Here is a 16,589-nt window from a genome sequence, read left to right on the forward strand (position 1 = left end):
CCTTGCCACAAGGCGAACACAAGACCGCTCACACATCATAGTACAGTGAACTTATTTTTTGGTGTCCATAAGAGATAAGTATTCTTCTTAATTAATATGTCGGTGTAGTAATGACAACTTGGTTGCAATTTATTTAATATTCACTTTTAACGACATAAATACGACTTCACAACTTTATGCAGACGATCAAGGGATCATTAACCAAAGCGAAAGTGATTTTAAAAATGTCATTTTGATGAATGAAATAGTTGAAGATTACAGACTGAATATTTCTGGTGCTAAGACGAAAACTGTTGATTTTTCTGACCCTAGAGCAGCGAGTGAAAATCGAAATAAGTAATTATACCACTGTATAAGTTAACCATTTGTACTAATTAGGCTATAGCATCACGTATGGCGCCACTGTTGATGCATCTCGGTCGATACGAGATCAAACGTAGCCTCTGGGAGGCGTGGCAACGAGCGCGTCCCTGGGCTCCAATAACATACTGAATAATTTCTTTTGCCTCCCCATATATTTTTCATTTTTCAACCTTTTCGTCATTTGCAGTGTTTGTAGGCGTATATACACTTATTATTGTGGTCGACTGTAGCTTCGTGTGTATATTCTCTATGGTGATCTGCTCATAGAGCTGTTCATAGTGCTCGTAGTTTTCACGCATTCGTATTGTGTTGTTCGTTATTAGACCTACTCCTGCAGTACGCCTATTTTGTTTTTTGTTGAATATCCTGTACTCACCTAGCCAGGCATCCTGTCCTTACTGCCACTGTTCTTCTCTAATACTCACTAAGTCTAACTTCTAGCTAGCAATTAATCTTTCAAAGTTCCCTAACTTACCAACCGGAATTAGAGGATCTGACATTCCACAATCTGGCCCTTAGAAGGTCAGATTTTTTTTTTTTAATTTGTGATGATAACATCCCGATTAGTAGTCTTTGGCTGAAGATTCGAATGGGGGACTATTTTCCTCTGGGCAATTAAAAATTAAAATGGTTTGCTCCATCTGTCATTCATTCGTCTGACTATATGTCCCCAACACTTCCATTTCGTACAAATAATTAAGTCTTGCACTCTATTTTATACACTCTAGGTATGTGATAAAACAGTTTTATATATGTTCCAGTAGTGCAGCTTTTTTTGGAGTTAGTCTATTGTTAGTACGGTTAACAACAACTTTTTGTTGCGCAAGCTACAGTTTGCCGTCCTTCTATCATTACGTATGTTCCGCAAGACCACAACTTCAATTACAGCATGTAGTTCAGAATGTCCTATTATTGGACACTTACGCAAGCAGTTCAAAATTTCCACTTCACGTTTTCACCATCGCGTCTTTTAAAAATGTGCTTATTGGCTGAACTGTGTGCTTTTGAAGTCTTCTTTTTTCTGTGGTGGTGACCAGATGTAGTTCAGGCTTCGTTAGCTTATAGTGTGTGTCTGTACTAGGTAGTCGGCAGCAGTGGAAGACGATGGGGTATATGGCGAGGGTAACCATGTGCGTGTGGTCGTCCGCAGAGATATTTATTTCAATCACAATGGAATGTTGGTAGTGGTCAGGGAAGTAAGTGAGTTATTGCTTATAATGGATGTGTTCTATTTACCAGTTCGTTATTACTTCACTGGCAAATCTGATCAATGAATTAATACTTACATATACTCGATCATTCATTACTTTCTTACTCACTGCAAGGTTTATTTCTTTCCTGGGTGGTCTATACAGAAATTCCTCAACTCATCGTTGCCATACCACTTCTTGAATAAGAAACACGACAGCGGTGTGTGTGAGAGAGTTTTACTTTCTCATTAGCGCCCACGGAGGAGTACGATGATGGAGAAATTGTAGACCAAAGCTCAGGAAAACACTATGGACGTGCTGTTGTTAACTTTCGGAGCTCGACATCGATTTACGATTCTAAGCGGATAAATACTTTTTTTATTTTTCTTTATTGTTGACCTCTCATTTCATGACCACAGAGCCATCTGTAATTTATACACGTTAACAATATTAAGTTACACAAAACTGTACGTAAGCTCCTGCCCAAGTGATGAGGCTTTTCGGATTGAATACCGGTACCGCTGGGTCTCCTCAGTCCACTCTTCTGCTGGGCATTTAAGTTCTGTTGCGCACGGTAGGCCCATCCTATAGCCACAGTCTTCAAGAGAACCCGTCCTATTTTTTGTGTATAGTTCTTACGCTTATTTGACTGAATGGAAATGTAGAAACCAGTAGAAGAATTTCCTGAATCGCGTATTTGGTTATCAATATAAATCTCATTCGATGCACTTCATGATAATACCACTACATAGGGTTTCCAGTTGGCAGGATGATGATGTCATGAACCTGGAACAGAAATGTAAGGATGTCATTACCTTTATGCTTTCTTTCGGATGATAAATAATTAAGAAACTTAGCAATATTCTAAAAGAAACGAGAATTAATATTAAATATCTATCACTAAAAGCAGACACCATTATTCGACCTGCAAGTTCACATATACTCTTCTTTTTGCTGGCCGTTACTCCGAAACTTCACGAGGTCGGGTTGTTAATTGCTGGAACAGGCAGTATTACTGGTCGACGGTGGCGTGATGATCTTCCTATTGCTTCCCCTGGGATCTAAATGTTCGAGGAGCATACACAACTGTTCCCTGTTCGTCAACGAATCTTCTCTTAAAAGCTTACAATTTCCTAAGACAGACTTCATTTTCCTTTACAGCTTTATGTCTATAACCTATCGTACTTTTTGGAACTGAATATTTCTCGCGCCCTTTCCCGTCTGACATTTCAAAAAGTCTGATTTTTTCTGACCTCCTTCACGTTATTTTCACCCTACTTGAATCCTTACTTTGCATCTTTACATGTAAAAGAAAAAAACCGAAAAAATTAGATTTCGTGAAGGCTTTTGTCACCGACCTCACAAGGGGCTTTTAATGAAATTCTGTGCTTATGGAATATCGTCTTAGTTATGCGGCTGGATTCGTGATTTTCTATCAGAGAGACCACAGTTCGTGGTAATTGACGGAAAGTCGTCGAGTAAAACAGAAGTGAATTCTTACGTTTACCAAGGAAGTATTATAGGCCATCGGCTGTTCCTGATCTATATCAACGATTTACGAGACAAGATGACCATCCGTTTTAGGTTGTTTGCAGAAGATACTGTCGTTTATAGTGTAGTAAATTCATTAGAAGATCGAAACAAATTGCAAAACGACTTAGAAATGATATCAGTACGCTAAAAAAAAAGTCGTGTGACTAGGGCCTCCCGTCGGGTAGACAGTTCCCCGGGTGCAAGTCTTTCGATTTGACGCCACTTCGGCGACTTGCGCGTCGATGAGTATGAAATGATGATGATTAGGACAACACAACACCCAGTCCCTGAGCGGAGAAAATCGAACCCGGGCCCTTAGAACTGACATTATGTCGCGCTGACCACTCACCTACCGAGGGCGGACACCTGTATGGTGTGAAAATTTGGAATTGACCATAAATAATTAAAAGTGTGAGGTCATCCACTGAGTGGTAAACGGTATCCATTAAATTTCGGTTACAGGACAAATCAATCAAGTCTAAAGGCCGTAAATTCAACTAAATACCTAGGAATTACAATTACGAACAACTTAAATTGGAAAGAACGCATAGGAAATGTTGTGGGGAAGGCGAGCCAGAGATTGCGATTTATTGGCGCAACACTTAGAAGATGCAACAGATCTGCTAAAGGGACTGCTGCCTACGCTATACTTGTCCGTCCTCTTATGGAGAACTGCTATGCGGTGTGGAATCCTTACCAGATAGGACTAACGGAGTACGTCGAGAAAGTTAAAAGAAAAGCAGCACGTTTTGTATTATCGAGAAATAGGGAAGAGAGTGTCACGGTCTTGGAGTGGATATCATTAAAACAAAGTCGTTTGTCGTTGTGGTGGGACCACCAACTTCCTCCTCCTAATGCGAAAATATTTTGTTGACGCCGACCTACACAGGGACAAACGATCATCATAATGGATACCAAACGTGTCACTGTAGTAGTTTAACATTCCTATTGTTATTACCTGGGCTAGACATTATCGCAGCCTACAATATAAAGAATAGTATCCGTTGTATCTAAAGATACAATCAAAACGTAATATTGCTTATTTGCAAACTAAGCACAGCAATTCAAAGTTACATTTGTGAATCGAAAATCTCACTAGGAACAGATGATCTGTTGGCACTCCGATACCCACTGTTTCTTTCTTCTCACTGGCCTCCAGAGAACAGTACGAAGTATCCTGTCCTGATACAGGGTGTGCCAACCCTTATGGGGTCTAGTAGAGGCTCAGGTAATACCAGACAGCGGACGGTATCGGACAAAAACTGTGTCTATACTCTAGTGACAGTACGGCTCTGTACTGTGGAGTATCAAGACCACTCACGAAATTTTTAATCAATGTTTCAGACAACCATCCAGAAGAATAAGTGTGGAAAGAAGTGGGATACTGAATATCTACCTGGACACGTGGATGCTGGGACAACATGTAGATTGCAGCTTCCGCGACGTCTTCCGGCTCCATGTAATTCACCTTATCGAACAATTCTGGTGTCCATTTGTTAGTATTGGAAAGAATATCAGTCTTCACCAGTCCCGGAGATATTTCCTGTGCAGAAAGCATCAATGAGTTTAAACGAATATTTTTGATAAGGAATTTCTAATTTGCTACATATAATCTACAAATTGAGGGAGGGAACGCACTGCTTATTACCAAAGAAAGATACTCATCTTACGAAACGTGTTATAATAAATTTAAGGGAGACCAGTTTTATTGTTTCATTATTTAGAGGGTGTACTGTTTCACTGAGTGACATTTACTAAAACCTGCGAAGTATTCGACAGAGGGAACCTTAGTACCAGGACGATCTGTTACAGGGTGGTTGGGATGTTTCTATGCAAATAGGGTTTATAGCCTTTGTAAACTACAATTTATATTTGTCGGTATTCAGTTTGTTTCCAAACATAAAAACAGTGGCCTAGGGGCAAAACAGGGGTAGCTTCTGTCACTGGCAATCACAACGTTCCCTGTTCGATTTCAGCCACTGTTTGAATTTTAAATAAAAATAATCAATCATGGCAGTTAAATACTTTCGGTATGATGAGAGTTTCGCTCTGTCAACGGCCTAGTCAACGAGGGCGTAGGAGCAGAGGTTGGAGGCATCTTTATGTTCTAAGAAGCAGAAGAATCACCGATGAACGACGGCTTGAAGAGACAGAAGGTAGTGGAAACTACCGCATTAAAGAGACAAAGTGGGAGGTGTAATGGTGATCTCTCCATTATGAAAAGATTTTGGGCTAGTCCCCCATTCGGATCTACAGGAAGGGACTGATAAGGGAGAGGTGACTATGAAAAGAAAACTAATGAATAACAAATGGGTAACATTTTAGGAATCGGAGAGTGAAATATCAGAAGTCTGAATGCGACAGAGAAGCTAAACAATCTCAAAATAAAATTGTTAATGTTCAGTTTAGTTGTAGTACGGGTCAGTAAAGTCGAATGGAAAGACGATAATATCACCAGGAGCAGAAAATGGTGTAACGGGAGAATAATTTGTCATGAAGCTAGAGCAGAGAGTTAGCTACTGTGAACGGTTTAGTAATGTTATTGTCCTCATCAGAATTGACAGCAAACTAATGCCAAAGATAACAGCACAGATGAGCATGCCGACGTCACAAGTAGGTGGAGAGACAGAGAATCCGTATGAGGACACTGGACGAGTAATTCAGTAAATAAATGGATATGAAAGTCTAATTCTCTTTACATTATAACGCTGGAGTAAGCAAACGGAGATGAAAATCTGATAGTCATGAAGGATTGGAATGCGGTTGTAGGAGAAGGAGTAGAAGAAAGGTTTATGATGATGATGATGATTAGTGTTTTAGGGCGCACAACAGCGAGGTTATCAGCGCCCGATTTATGAATATGGGAGAATAAGGGCTTCGTAGTAGGAACGAGAGAGAAACAGTGAGTTCTTCAATAAATTTCAGCTAGTAATAGCGAACACCCTGTTTAAGAATCACAAGAGGAGGAGACATACTATGAAAAAGGACGGGTGACACGGAAAGATTTCAGTTAGCTTACATCATGGTCAGACAGACATTCCGAAATCAGATACTGGGTTGTAGCGCGTACCCAGGAGCAGATAAAGACTCAAATCACAATTTATTAGTGATGAAGAGCACGCTGAAGTTTAAGAGACTAGTCAGAATCAATGCGCAAAGAAGTGGGATATGGAAATACTTAGGAATGAAGCGAGACGTGTAAAGCTTGAGGTATACTAAGGCTATAGACCCTGCGATAAGCAATAGCTCAATGGGCAGTTTAGTTGAAGAGCAATGGACACATCTAAAAAGAGCAATCACAAAAGTTTGAAAGAAAAACATAGATAGAAGGAAGGCAACTGCAAAAAAACCATGGGTAACAGAAGAAATATTTCAGTTGATAGTCGGAAGAAGGAAGTAAAAAAATGGTGAGGTAAATTCAGGAGTACAGAAACCCAAGTTCGCAAAGGCGAACTGACTGCTTGAAATATGTGAAGAAATCGAAAAAGAAATGACTGTCGGGAGGACTAACTCAGTGTAAAGAAAAGTCTAAACAGACATCGGTGAAATTAAAAGCAGGGGTGGTAGCATTAAGTGTGCAATGAGAATTCCGTTGTTAAATGCAGAGGAGAGAGGGGATGGAAAGAGTACACTGAAGTTTTTTATGAAGGACTTGCCTCAAGACATGATAGAAGAAGAAACAGGAGTCGAAAAGGAATAGATAGGGGATCCAGCATTAGAATTTACAAGAGCTTTGCACTAATCAACATCTAATAAGGCAGAAGTTTCCAGAATGATATTTTCACTCTGCAGCGGAGTGTACGCTGATATGAAACTTCCTGGAAGATTAAAACTGTGCGCTCGACCGACACTCGAACTCGGGACACAGTTTTAATCTGCCAGGAAGTTTCATATCAGCGCACAATCCGCTGCAGAGTGAAAATCTCATTCAGGAAACATCCCACAGGCTGTGGCTAAGCCACGTCTCCGCAATATCCTTTCTTCCAGGAGTGCTAGTTCTACAAGTTTCGCAGAAGAGCTTCTGTGAGGTTTGGAAGGTAGCAGACGAGGTACTGGCAAAATTGAAGCTGTGAGGGCGGGTCGTGAGTAGTGCTTGGGTAGCTCAGTTGGTAGAGCACTTGCTCGCGAAAGGCAAAGTTCCCGAGCTCGACTCTCGGTCCGGCATACAGTTTAAATCTGCCATGAAGTTTCAAGGCAGACGTTATAGATAACATTCCACCAATATTTTTAAATTCATAGGGGTAATTGGCAAAGGAACGACTGTTCACGTTGACATGTGGAACGTATGAGACTGTAGATATACCATCAGATTTTCGGAAAAGCATCATTCAAACAGTTCCGAAAACAGCAAGAGCCGACAAGTATGAGAATAACCACACAATCAGCTTAACAGCTGATGCATCCAAGTTGCTGATAAGAATAATATACATAAGAATGGAAAAGAAAATTTAGGATGTGTTACATGACGATCAGTTTGGCTTTAGAAAAGGTAAAGGCCCAGCGAAGCGGTTCTGACATTGCGGTTGATAATGGAGGCAAGATAAGAAAAATCAAGACACGTTCATTGGACCTGTCGAACTGGAAAAAGTGTCCAACTTTATAAAATAGGGCAACTGTTCGAAATTCTGAGAGAAATAAGGGTAAACTACAGGCAAAGACAGGTAATATACACTCCTGGAAATTGAAATAAGAACACCGTGAATTCATTGTCCCAGGAAGGGGAAACTTTATTGACACATTCCTGGGGTCAGATACATCACATGATCACACTGACGGAACCACAGGCACATAGACACAGGCAACAGAGCATGCACAATGTCGGCACTAGTACAGTGTATATCCACCTTTCGCAGCAATGCAGGCTGCTATTCTCCCATGGAGACGATCGTAGAGATGCTGGATGAGGTCCTGTGGAACGGCTTGCCATACCATTTCCACCTGGCGCCTCAGTTGGACCAGCGTTCGTGCTGGACGTGCAGACCGCGTGAGACGACGCTTCATCCAGTCGCAAACATGCTCAATGGGGAATAGATCCGGAGATCTTGCTGGCCAGGGTAGTTGACTGACACCTTCTAGAGCACGTTGGGTGGCACGGGATACATGCGGACGTGCATTGTCCTGTTGGAACAGCAAGTTCCCTTGCCGGTCTAGGAATGGTAGAACGATGGGTTCGATGACGGTTTGGATGTACCGTGCACTATTCAGTGTCCCCTCGACGATCACCAGTGGTGTACGGCCAGTGTAGGAGATCGCTCCCCACACCATGATGCCGGGTGTTGGCCCTGTGTGCCTCGGTCGTATGCAGTCCTGATTGTGGCGCTCACCTGCACGGCGCCAAACACGCATACGACCATCATTGGCACCAAGGCAGAAGCGACTCTCATCGCTGAAGACGACACGTCTCCATTCGTCCCTCCATTCATGCCTGTCGCGACACCACTGGAGGCGGGCTGCACGATGTTGGGGCGTGAGCGGAAGACGGCCTAACGGTGTGCGGGACCGTAGCCCAGCTTCATGGAGACGGTTGCGAATGGTCCTCGCCGATACCCCAGGAGCAACAGTGTCCCTAATTTGCTGGGAAGTGGCGGTGCGGTCCCCTACGGCACTGCGTAGGATCCTACGGTCTTGGCGTGCATCCGTGCGTCGCTGCGGTCCGGTCCCAGGTCGACGGGCACGTGCACCTTCCGCCGACCACTGGCGACAACATCGATGTACTGTGGAGACCTCACGCCCCACGTGTTGAGCAATTCGGCGGTACGTCCACCCGGCCTCCCGCATGCCCACTATACGCCCTCGCTCAAAGTCCGTCAACTGCACATACGGTTCACGTCCACGCTGTCGCGGCATGCTACCAGTGTTAAATACTGCGATGGAGCTCCGTATGCCACGGCAAACTGGCTGACACTGACGGCGGCGGTGCACAAATGCTGCGCAGCTAGCGCCATTCGACGGCCAACACCGCGGTTCCTGGTGTGTCCGCTGTGCCGTGCGTGTGATCATTGCTTGTACAGCCCTCTCGCAGTGTCCGGAGCAAGTATGGTGGGTCTGACACACCGGTGTCAATGTGTTCTTTTTTCCATTTCCAGGAGTGTATAATATTTACAAGAACTAAGAGGGAACAACAAGAGCGGAAGACCAAGAACTAAGTACTCGGATTAAGAAGGGTATACGACAGGGATGTGCCAACGGCCTTGCCGCTGTGGTAACACCGGTTCCCGTCAGACCACCGAAGTTAAGCGCTGTCGGGCTGAGCTGGCACTTGGATGGGTGACCATCCGGTCTGCCGAGCGCTGTTGGCAAGCGAGGTGCACTCAGCCCTCATGAGGCAAACTGAGGAGCTACTTGATTGAGAAGCAGCGGCTCCGGTTTCGGAAAATGACACACGGCCGGGAGAGCGGTGTGCTGACCACATGCCCCTCCATATCCGCATCCTGTGATACCTGTGAGCTGAGGATGAGACGGTGGCCGTTCCGTACCTCTGGGCCCGCCACGGCCTGTGGACAGAGTTTACGTTTTACGTTTACATGCGACAGTGATGTAATCTTGCGCCCCTACAGTTCAATCTACACGTCGAAGAAACGATGACGGAAATAAAAGAAAGGTTCAAGAGTAGGATTGAAATTCAGGGTGAAAGGATATCAGTGATATGATTCGCTGATGACGTTGCCATTCTGAGTGAAATTGAACAATAGTTACAGGATCTGTTGAATGGAATGGGCAGTCTAATGAGTACAGTATACGGACCGAGAGTAAATCGATGAAAGACGAAAGTAATGAGAAGTAGAGAAATGAGAACAGCGGCAAGATTTACATCAGAATTTGGGATCTTGAAGTAAAGACAATTAAGCAATTCTGCTACCTACAGAACAAACGTATCCCTGTTGTACGGAGAAAGGACGACATAAAAAGCAGAGGAAAGCAGAAATTGGATTGTTGTTGTTGTGGTCTTCAGTCCTGAGACTGGTTTGATGCAGCTCTCCATGCTACTCTATCCTGTGCAAGTTTCTTCTTCTCCCAGTACCTACTGCAACCAACATCCTTCTGAATCTGCTTAGTGTATTCATCTCTTGGTCTCCCTCTACGATTTTTACCGTCCACGCTGCCCTCCAGTTCTAAATTGGTGATCCCTTGATGCCTCAAAACATGTCCTACCAACAGGTCCCTTTTTCTAGTCAAGTCGTGCCACAAGCTCCTCCCCAATTCTATTCAATACCTCCTCATTAGTTATGTGATCTACCCATCTAATCTTCAGCATACCTCTGTAGCACCACATTTCGAAAGCTTCTATTCTCTTCTTGTCCAAACTACTTATCGTCCTTGTTTCACTTCCATACATGGCTACACTCCATACAAATACTTTCAGAAACGACTTCCTGACGCTATACTCGATGTTAACAAATTTCTCTTCTTCAGAAACGCTTTCCTTGCCATAGCCAGTCTACATTTTATATCCCCTCTACTTCGACCATCATCAGTTATTTTGCTACCCAAATAGCAAAACTCCTTTACTATTTTAAGTGTCACATTTCCTAACCTAATTCCCTCAGCATCACCCGACTTAATTCGACTACATTCCATTATCCTTGTTTTGCTTTTGCTGATGTTCATCTTATATCCTCCTTTCAAGACACTGTCCATTCCGTTCAACTGCTCTTCTAAGTCCTTTGCTGTCTCTGACAGAATTCCATTGTCATCGGCGAACCTCAAAGTTTTTATTTCTTCTCCATGGACTTTAATACCTACTCCGAATTTTTCTTTTGTTTCCTTTACTGCTTGCTGAATATACAGATTGAATAACATCGGGGACAGGCTACAACCCTGTCTCACTCCCTTCCCAACCACTGCTTCCCTTTCATGTCCCTCGACTCTTATAACTGCCATCTGCTTTCTGTACGAATTGTAAATAGACTTTCGCTACCTGTATCTTATCCCTGCCACCTTCAGAATTTGAAAGAGAGTATTCCAGTCAACGTTGTTAAAAGCTTTCTCTAAGTCTACAAATGCTATAAACGTAGATTTGCCTTTCCTTAATCCTTCTTATAAGATAAGTCATAAGTCGTAGGGTCAGTATTGCCTCACATGTTCCAAGATTTCTACGAAATCCAAACTGATCTTCCCCGAGGTCGGCTTCTACCAGTTTTTCCATTCGTCTGTAAAGAACTCGCGTTAGTATTTTGCAGCTGTGACTAATTAAACTGATTGTTCGGTAATTTTCACATCTGTCAACGCCAGCTTTCTTTTGGATTGGAATTATTATATTCTTCTTGAAGTCTGTGGGAATTTCGCCTGTCTCATACATCTTGCTCACCAGATGGTAGAGTTTTGTCAGGACTGGCTTTCCCAAGGCTGTCAGTAGTTCTAATGGAATTTTGTCTACTCCCGGGGCCTTGTTTCGACTTAGGTCTTTCAGTGCTCTGTCAAACTCTTCGCGCAGTATCATATCTCCCATTTCATCTTCATCTACCTTCTCTTCCATTTCCATAATACTGTCCTCAAGATTATCGCCCCTGTATAGATCCTCTATATACTCCTTCCACCTTTCTGCTTTCCCTTCTTTGCTTAGAACTGGGTTTCCATATGAGCTCTTGATATTCATGCAAGTGGTTTTCTTTTCCCCAAAGGTCTCTTTAATTTTCCTGTAGGCGGTATCTATCTTACCCCTCGTGAGATAAGCCTCTGCATCCTTACATTTCTCCTCTAGCCATCCCTGCTTAGCCATTTTGCACTTCCTGTCGATCTCAGTTTAGAGACGTTTTTATTCCTTTTTGCCTGCTTCCCTTACTGCATTTTTGTACTTTCTTCTTTCATCAATTAAATTCAATACCTCTTCTGTTACCCAAGGATATCTACTAGCCCTCGTCTTTTTACCTACTTGATCCTCTGCTGCCTTCACTACTTCGTCCCTCAGATCTACCCATTCTTCTTTTATTGTATTTCTTTCCCCCATTCCTGCCAATCGTTCCCTTATGCTCTCCCTGAAACTCTGTACAACCTCTGTTTCTTTCAGTTTATCCAGGTCCAATCTCCTTAAATTCCCACCTTTTTGCAGTTTCTTCAGTTTTAATCTACAGTTCATAACCAATAGATTGTGGTCAGAGTCCACATCTGCCCCTGGAAATGTCTTACAATTTAAAATCTGGTTCCTAAATCTCTGTCTTACCATTATATAATCTATCTGAAACCTTCTAGTATCTCCAGGGTTCTTCCATGTATACAACCTTCTTTCATGATTCTTGAACCACGTGTTAGCTATGATTAAGTCATGCTCTGTGCAAAATTCTACCAGGCGGCTTGCTCTTGCATTTCTTAGCCCCAGTCCATATTCACCCACTACGTATCCTTCTCTTCCTTTTCCAGTCACCCATGACTATTAAATTTTCGTCTCCCTTGACTACCTGAATAATTTCTTTTATATCATCACACATTTCATCAATTTCTTCATCATCTGCAGAGCTAGTTGGCATATAAACTTGTACTACTGTAGTTAGAGTGGGCTTTGTGTCTATCTTGGCCACAATAATGCGTTCACTATGCTGTTCGTAGTAGCTTACCCGCACTCCTATTTTTTCATTCATTATTAAACCTACTCCTGCATTACTCCTATTTGATTTTGTATTTATAACCCTATATTCACCTGACCAAAAGTCTTGTTCCTCCTGCCACCGAACTTCACTATATCTAACTTTAACCTATCCATTTCCCTTTTTAAATTTTCTAACCTACCTGCCCAATTAAGGGATCTGACATTCCACGCTCCGATCCGTAGAACGCCAGTTTTCTTTCTCCTGATAACGACGTGTTCTTGAGTAGTCCCCACCCGGAGGTCGGAATGGGGGACTATTTTACCTCCGAAATATTTTACCCAAGAGGACGCCATCGTCATTTAACCATACAGTAAAGCTGCATGCTCTCGGGAAAAATTACGGCTGTAGTTTCCCCTTGCTTTCAGCCGTTCAGAATACCAGCACAGCAAGGCCGTCTTGGTTAGTGTTACAAGGCCAGGTCAGTCAATCATCCAGACTGTGCCCCTGCAACTACTGAACCTCTTCAGGAATCACAGGTTTGTCTGGCCTCTCAGCAGATACCCCTCCGTTGTGGTTGCACCTACGGTACGGCTATCTGTATCATTGAGGCACGCAGGCCTCCCCACCAGGGCAAGGTCCATGGTTCATGGGTGGGGGGTGGGGGAGGGGGGGAAATTGGATTACATGCAGTAAATAATTGAGGCTGTAGGTTGCAATTGCTACTCTGAGATGAAAATGTTGGCACAGAAGAGGGATTCGTGGCGGGCTGCATCAAACCTGTCAGAATTCGATGATTCAAAAAAGAAAATAAAAAAATAAAATAAAAATAACCGTAGAATATGGCCTCCGTAGTAGGAGTGAGAGAGGAGAAACATTGAGTTCGGTAGTAAATTTTAGCTGACAATGTGGAAAATAGTGTTTAAACATCGCAACAGCTTAAGGTACACTTGCAAATGGCTTTGAGAGACGGGATGATTCCAGCTGCATGGTGAGACAGAACATTCGAAATCAGAGACTGTCGTTGTCTGAGAGCGTATACAGATTCAAATCAGGTGGTTAGTATTGAAATGTAGACTTAAATTTAAGAGAATCGTCCGGAGGACTTCATACGGGTTTAATGGTATGTATCTCGGGTACTAATCATCATTTAACCGAGCACTTAGGCTTAACTTTCTTGGTCCACCAGCGTGCTTGCGACTTCGTGTACCATATTAGTTGTTGTAGGGTGTTTGCTTTCAGGCGTTTCACGCCGTACAAGCATAAAACGTGATTCATCTTTTCATCTTAAAGAAGCCACCTGTCGCTATTCAGCGGAAGTCCAGCTGCGGTACTGGTGTGCAAATTGCAGCCTCGGTCGCCCATGAACAGCAGTCAGCATGTGTGCATGTACCAGGCACCTGCTGCAGAGGCCCATATGTTGCAATGTTCGCTGCACGGTCGTTGAGGAGACGCTGTTGGTAGCTCCTTGGTTTATCTGGGCGGTATCATATTAATGAGTTATGAATAATTTAAATAATCTCCTTTGTACTCGTGAAACACGTTCTGATGTCGATCTGTGGCGACAGAGTTCAGGGAGACGAGTATACAGAAGAGGAGCGCAGGGCGGCAGGTACTGCTGGCCCATGGGGGCACGGGTGGTAGGAGTGGTCGGTGGTTCAGTTTGCCGAAAGTGGCGGTTTAGTTCCGTATGATAGACATCACGTGTTGAACTGCTGAACAGTTGCTTGAGCGGCAGATCGGACGCGCTAGTGAATCGCATTGAGATATTTATTATCATTTATATTGCGATTTATGTTAAGGTGCCCAACAGGTTCGGTAGTGAACTTGGACAGTGAAACTGTTATGTATGAGACGGAAATATGGGCCTCGTGGGAAAAGGGTGACCCGGCTGAGTCACGCAATTTGACTCTTAGTCTGATCACGAGGTGTGACCATTAACTGCACGCGTTGATAACGTAGGCTGACGTGAGGATCAATGAACTATACTTGACGCGATGTATCTAGAACATGCTAGGTGATTAGAAAGTTAGTAGACAGGAATACAATATACTTAGCTTTAATTCAGCATCAGCGGTGAACGTCGATCTTGACTTTGTACAATAATATTTACAAGTGCAGTTATAGACTGAACTGCGAATACTTCTTTACAATTCTGATTGCTTCACAAATATAGATCAACTGTCAATGCATAAACTGTATGTGGCGCCTGGCTAGGTCGTAGCTACTGACTTAGCTGAAGGCTATGCTAACTAGTGTCTCTGCAAATGAGATCTCTGAAACTATAACGAGTGAACCATTCCTATTAAAGTCGGCTGTAGAACTGGGCAGTGCGCTAGCTTGTGTCGTAAGACCAGCCGAGTGGCGGCGCTCGGTCTGCTAGCGTCGACAGTGGCGACTCGCGGGTCCGATGTGTACTGACGGACCGCGGCCGATTTGACGCCTACAACCTAGCAAGTGTGGTGCGTTGCGGTGACACCACAGAAACTATAGGTCTTATTAGCGGTTCAGTGAGTAATCTATGTTTGACGGGCATGTGAACTGGTTTCAGTCTATCAAAGAATGTTTGATGCCTGTTTTGCTGTGTACCTGCTCTGATATAGCTCAAATTCCTTAGTTACAAATGAGCACATAATTAGGCTTAACTTGTACTGAAACACAGATGAACCAGTGCGTTGGCTAAATCAATTTTCGTGCGTGGGTCACATCTATTGAAACATCAGAGACTTTCAGCAAGACGCTTTAGACCTACACATAATGGGAACAGGTAATCATGGTAGTGTAACCAGCGCAGTGCACTTCACTGGTCTGGCGGAAATGGAAAGTTTCGTAATCCTGCTGCTCGATCCGGTGCGTCACCTGATAATCATGGAAAAGAGCAATCACAGAACTCGGACAGACAAATATAGATACAAGGACCGTAGCTGTGAAGAAACTGTTGGTAATACACACATCAAAAATAGTTTTGCATCACCTCGGTTCTGAGAGTTCGGGAATCAGGACAGAAAATTGGAATAGAGACCAATATAAACATCATTTCCGCCCTTTTTATTGCTCATGAAAACCACACATTGCATGTTGTACCACCATACAGCGAGACCTTCAGAGGTGGTCCAGACTGCTGTACACGCCAGTACCGCTAATACCCAGTAGCAAACGTCCTCTTGCCTTTATGCATGCCTCTATTCGTCGTGGCATACTATCCACAAGTTGATCAAGGCACTGTTCATCCAGATTGTCCCTCTCCTCAACAGCGATTCGGCGTAGGTCCCTAAGAGTGGTTGGTGGGTCACGTCGGCCATGAACAGCCCTTTCCCATATAACCCAGGCATGTTCGACAGGGTTCATGTCTGGAGAATATGCTGGCCACTCTAGTCGAGCGATATCGTTATCCTGAAGAAAGTCATTCACAATGTGTGCACGATAGGGGCGCGAATTGTCATCCAAGAAGACGAATGCCTCGCCAATATGCTGCCGATATTGCTGCACTATCGGTCGGAGGATGGCATTCACGTATCGTACAGCCGTTACGGCGCCTTCCATGACCACCAGCGGCGTACGTCAGCCCCACATAATGTCACCCAAAACATCAGGGAACTTTCACCTTGCTGCACTCGCTGGACAGTGTGTCTAAGGCGTTCAGCCTGACCGGATTGCCTCCAAACAGGTCTCCGACGATTGTCTGGTTGAAGGCATATGCGACACTCATCGGTGAAGATAACGTGATGCCAATCCTGAGCGGTCCATTCGGCTTGTTGTTGTGCCCATCTGTACCGCGATGCATGGTGTCGTGGTTGCAAAGATCGACCTCGCCATGGACGTCAGGAGTGAAGTTGCGCATCATGCAGCCTATTGCGCACAGTTTGAGTTTTAAAACGACGGCCTGTAGCTGCACGAAAAGCATCATTCAACATGGTGGCGTTGCTGTCACGGTTCCTCCAATCCATAATCCGTAGGTAGCAGTCATAGAATGCAGTAGTAG

At 43.8% G+C, this 16,589-nt stretch overlaps 1 protein-coding gene and 1 pseudogene across 2 annotated transcripts in view; one reads left to right on the forward strand and one right to left on the reverse strand.

The window, feature by feature from the left end:
- Positions 1-1,666: 1,666 nt before the first annotated feature.
- Positions 1,667-16,589, reverse strand: part of LOC126203635 (dehydrogenase/reductase SDR family member 11-like) — a 255,985-nt gene continuing 241,062 nt past the window's right edge. For both annotated transcript variants that reach the window (XM_049938010.1, XM_049938009.1), the window contains exons 5-6: positions 4,483-4,629; positions 1,667-2,339 (exon numbers count right to left, since the gene is read on the reverse strand). In XM_049938010.1, the coding sequence (XP_049793967.1) occupies positions 2,298-2,339; positions 4,483-4,629 (189 nt within the window). In that variant the 3' untranslated portion in view covers positions 1,667-2,297. The remainder of the gene's footprint in view (positions 2,340-4,482; positions 4,630-16,589) is intronic.
- LOC126204641 (5S ribosomal RNA) lies at positions 9,268-9,385 on the forward strand (annotated as a pseudogene).

This window comes from Schistocerca nitens, chromosome 9, assembly GCF_023898315.1.
Source record: "Schistocerca nitens isolate TAMUIC-IGC-003100 chromosome 9, iqSchNite1.1, whole genome shotgun sequence".
Classification (NCBI taxonomy): domain Eukaryota; kingdom Metazoa; phylum Arthropoda; class Insecta; order Orthoptera; family Acrididae; genus Schistocerca; species Schistocerca nitens.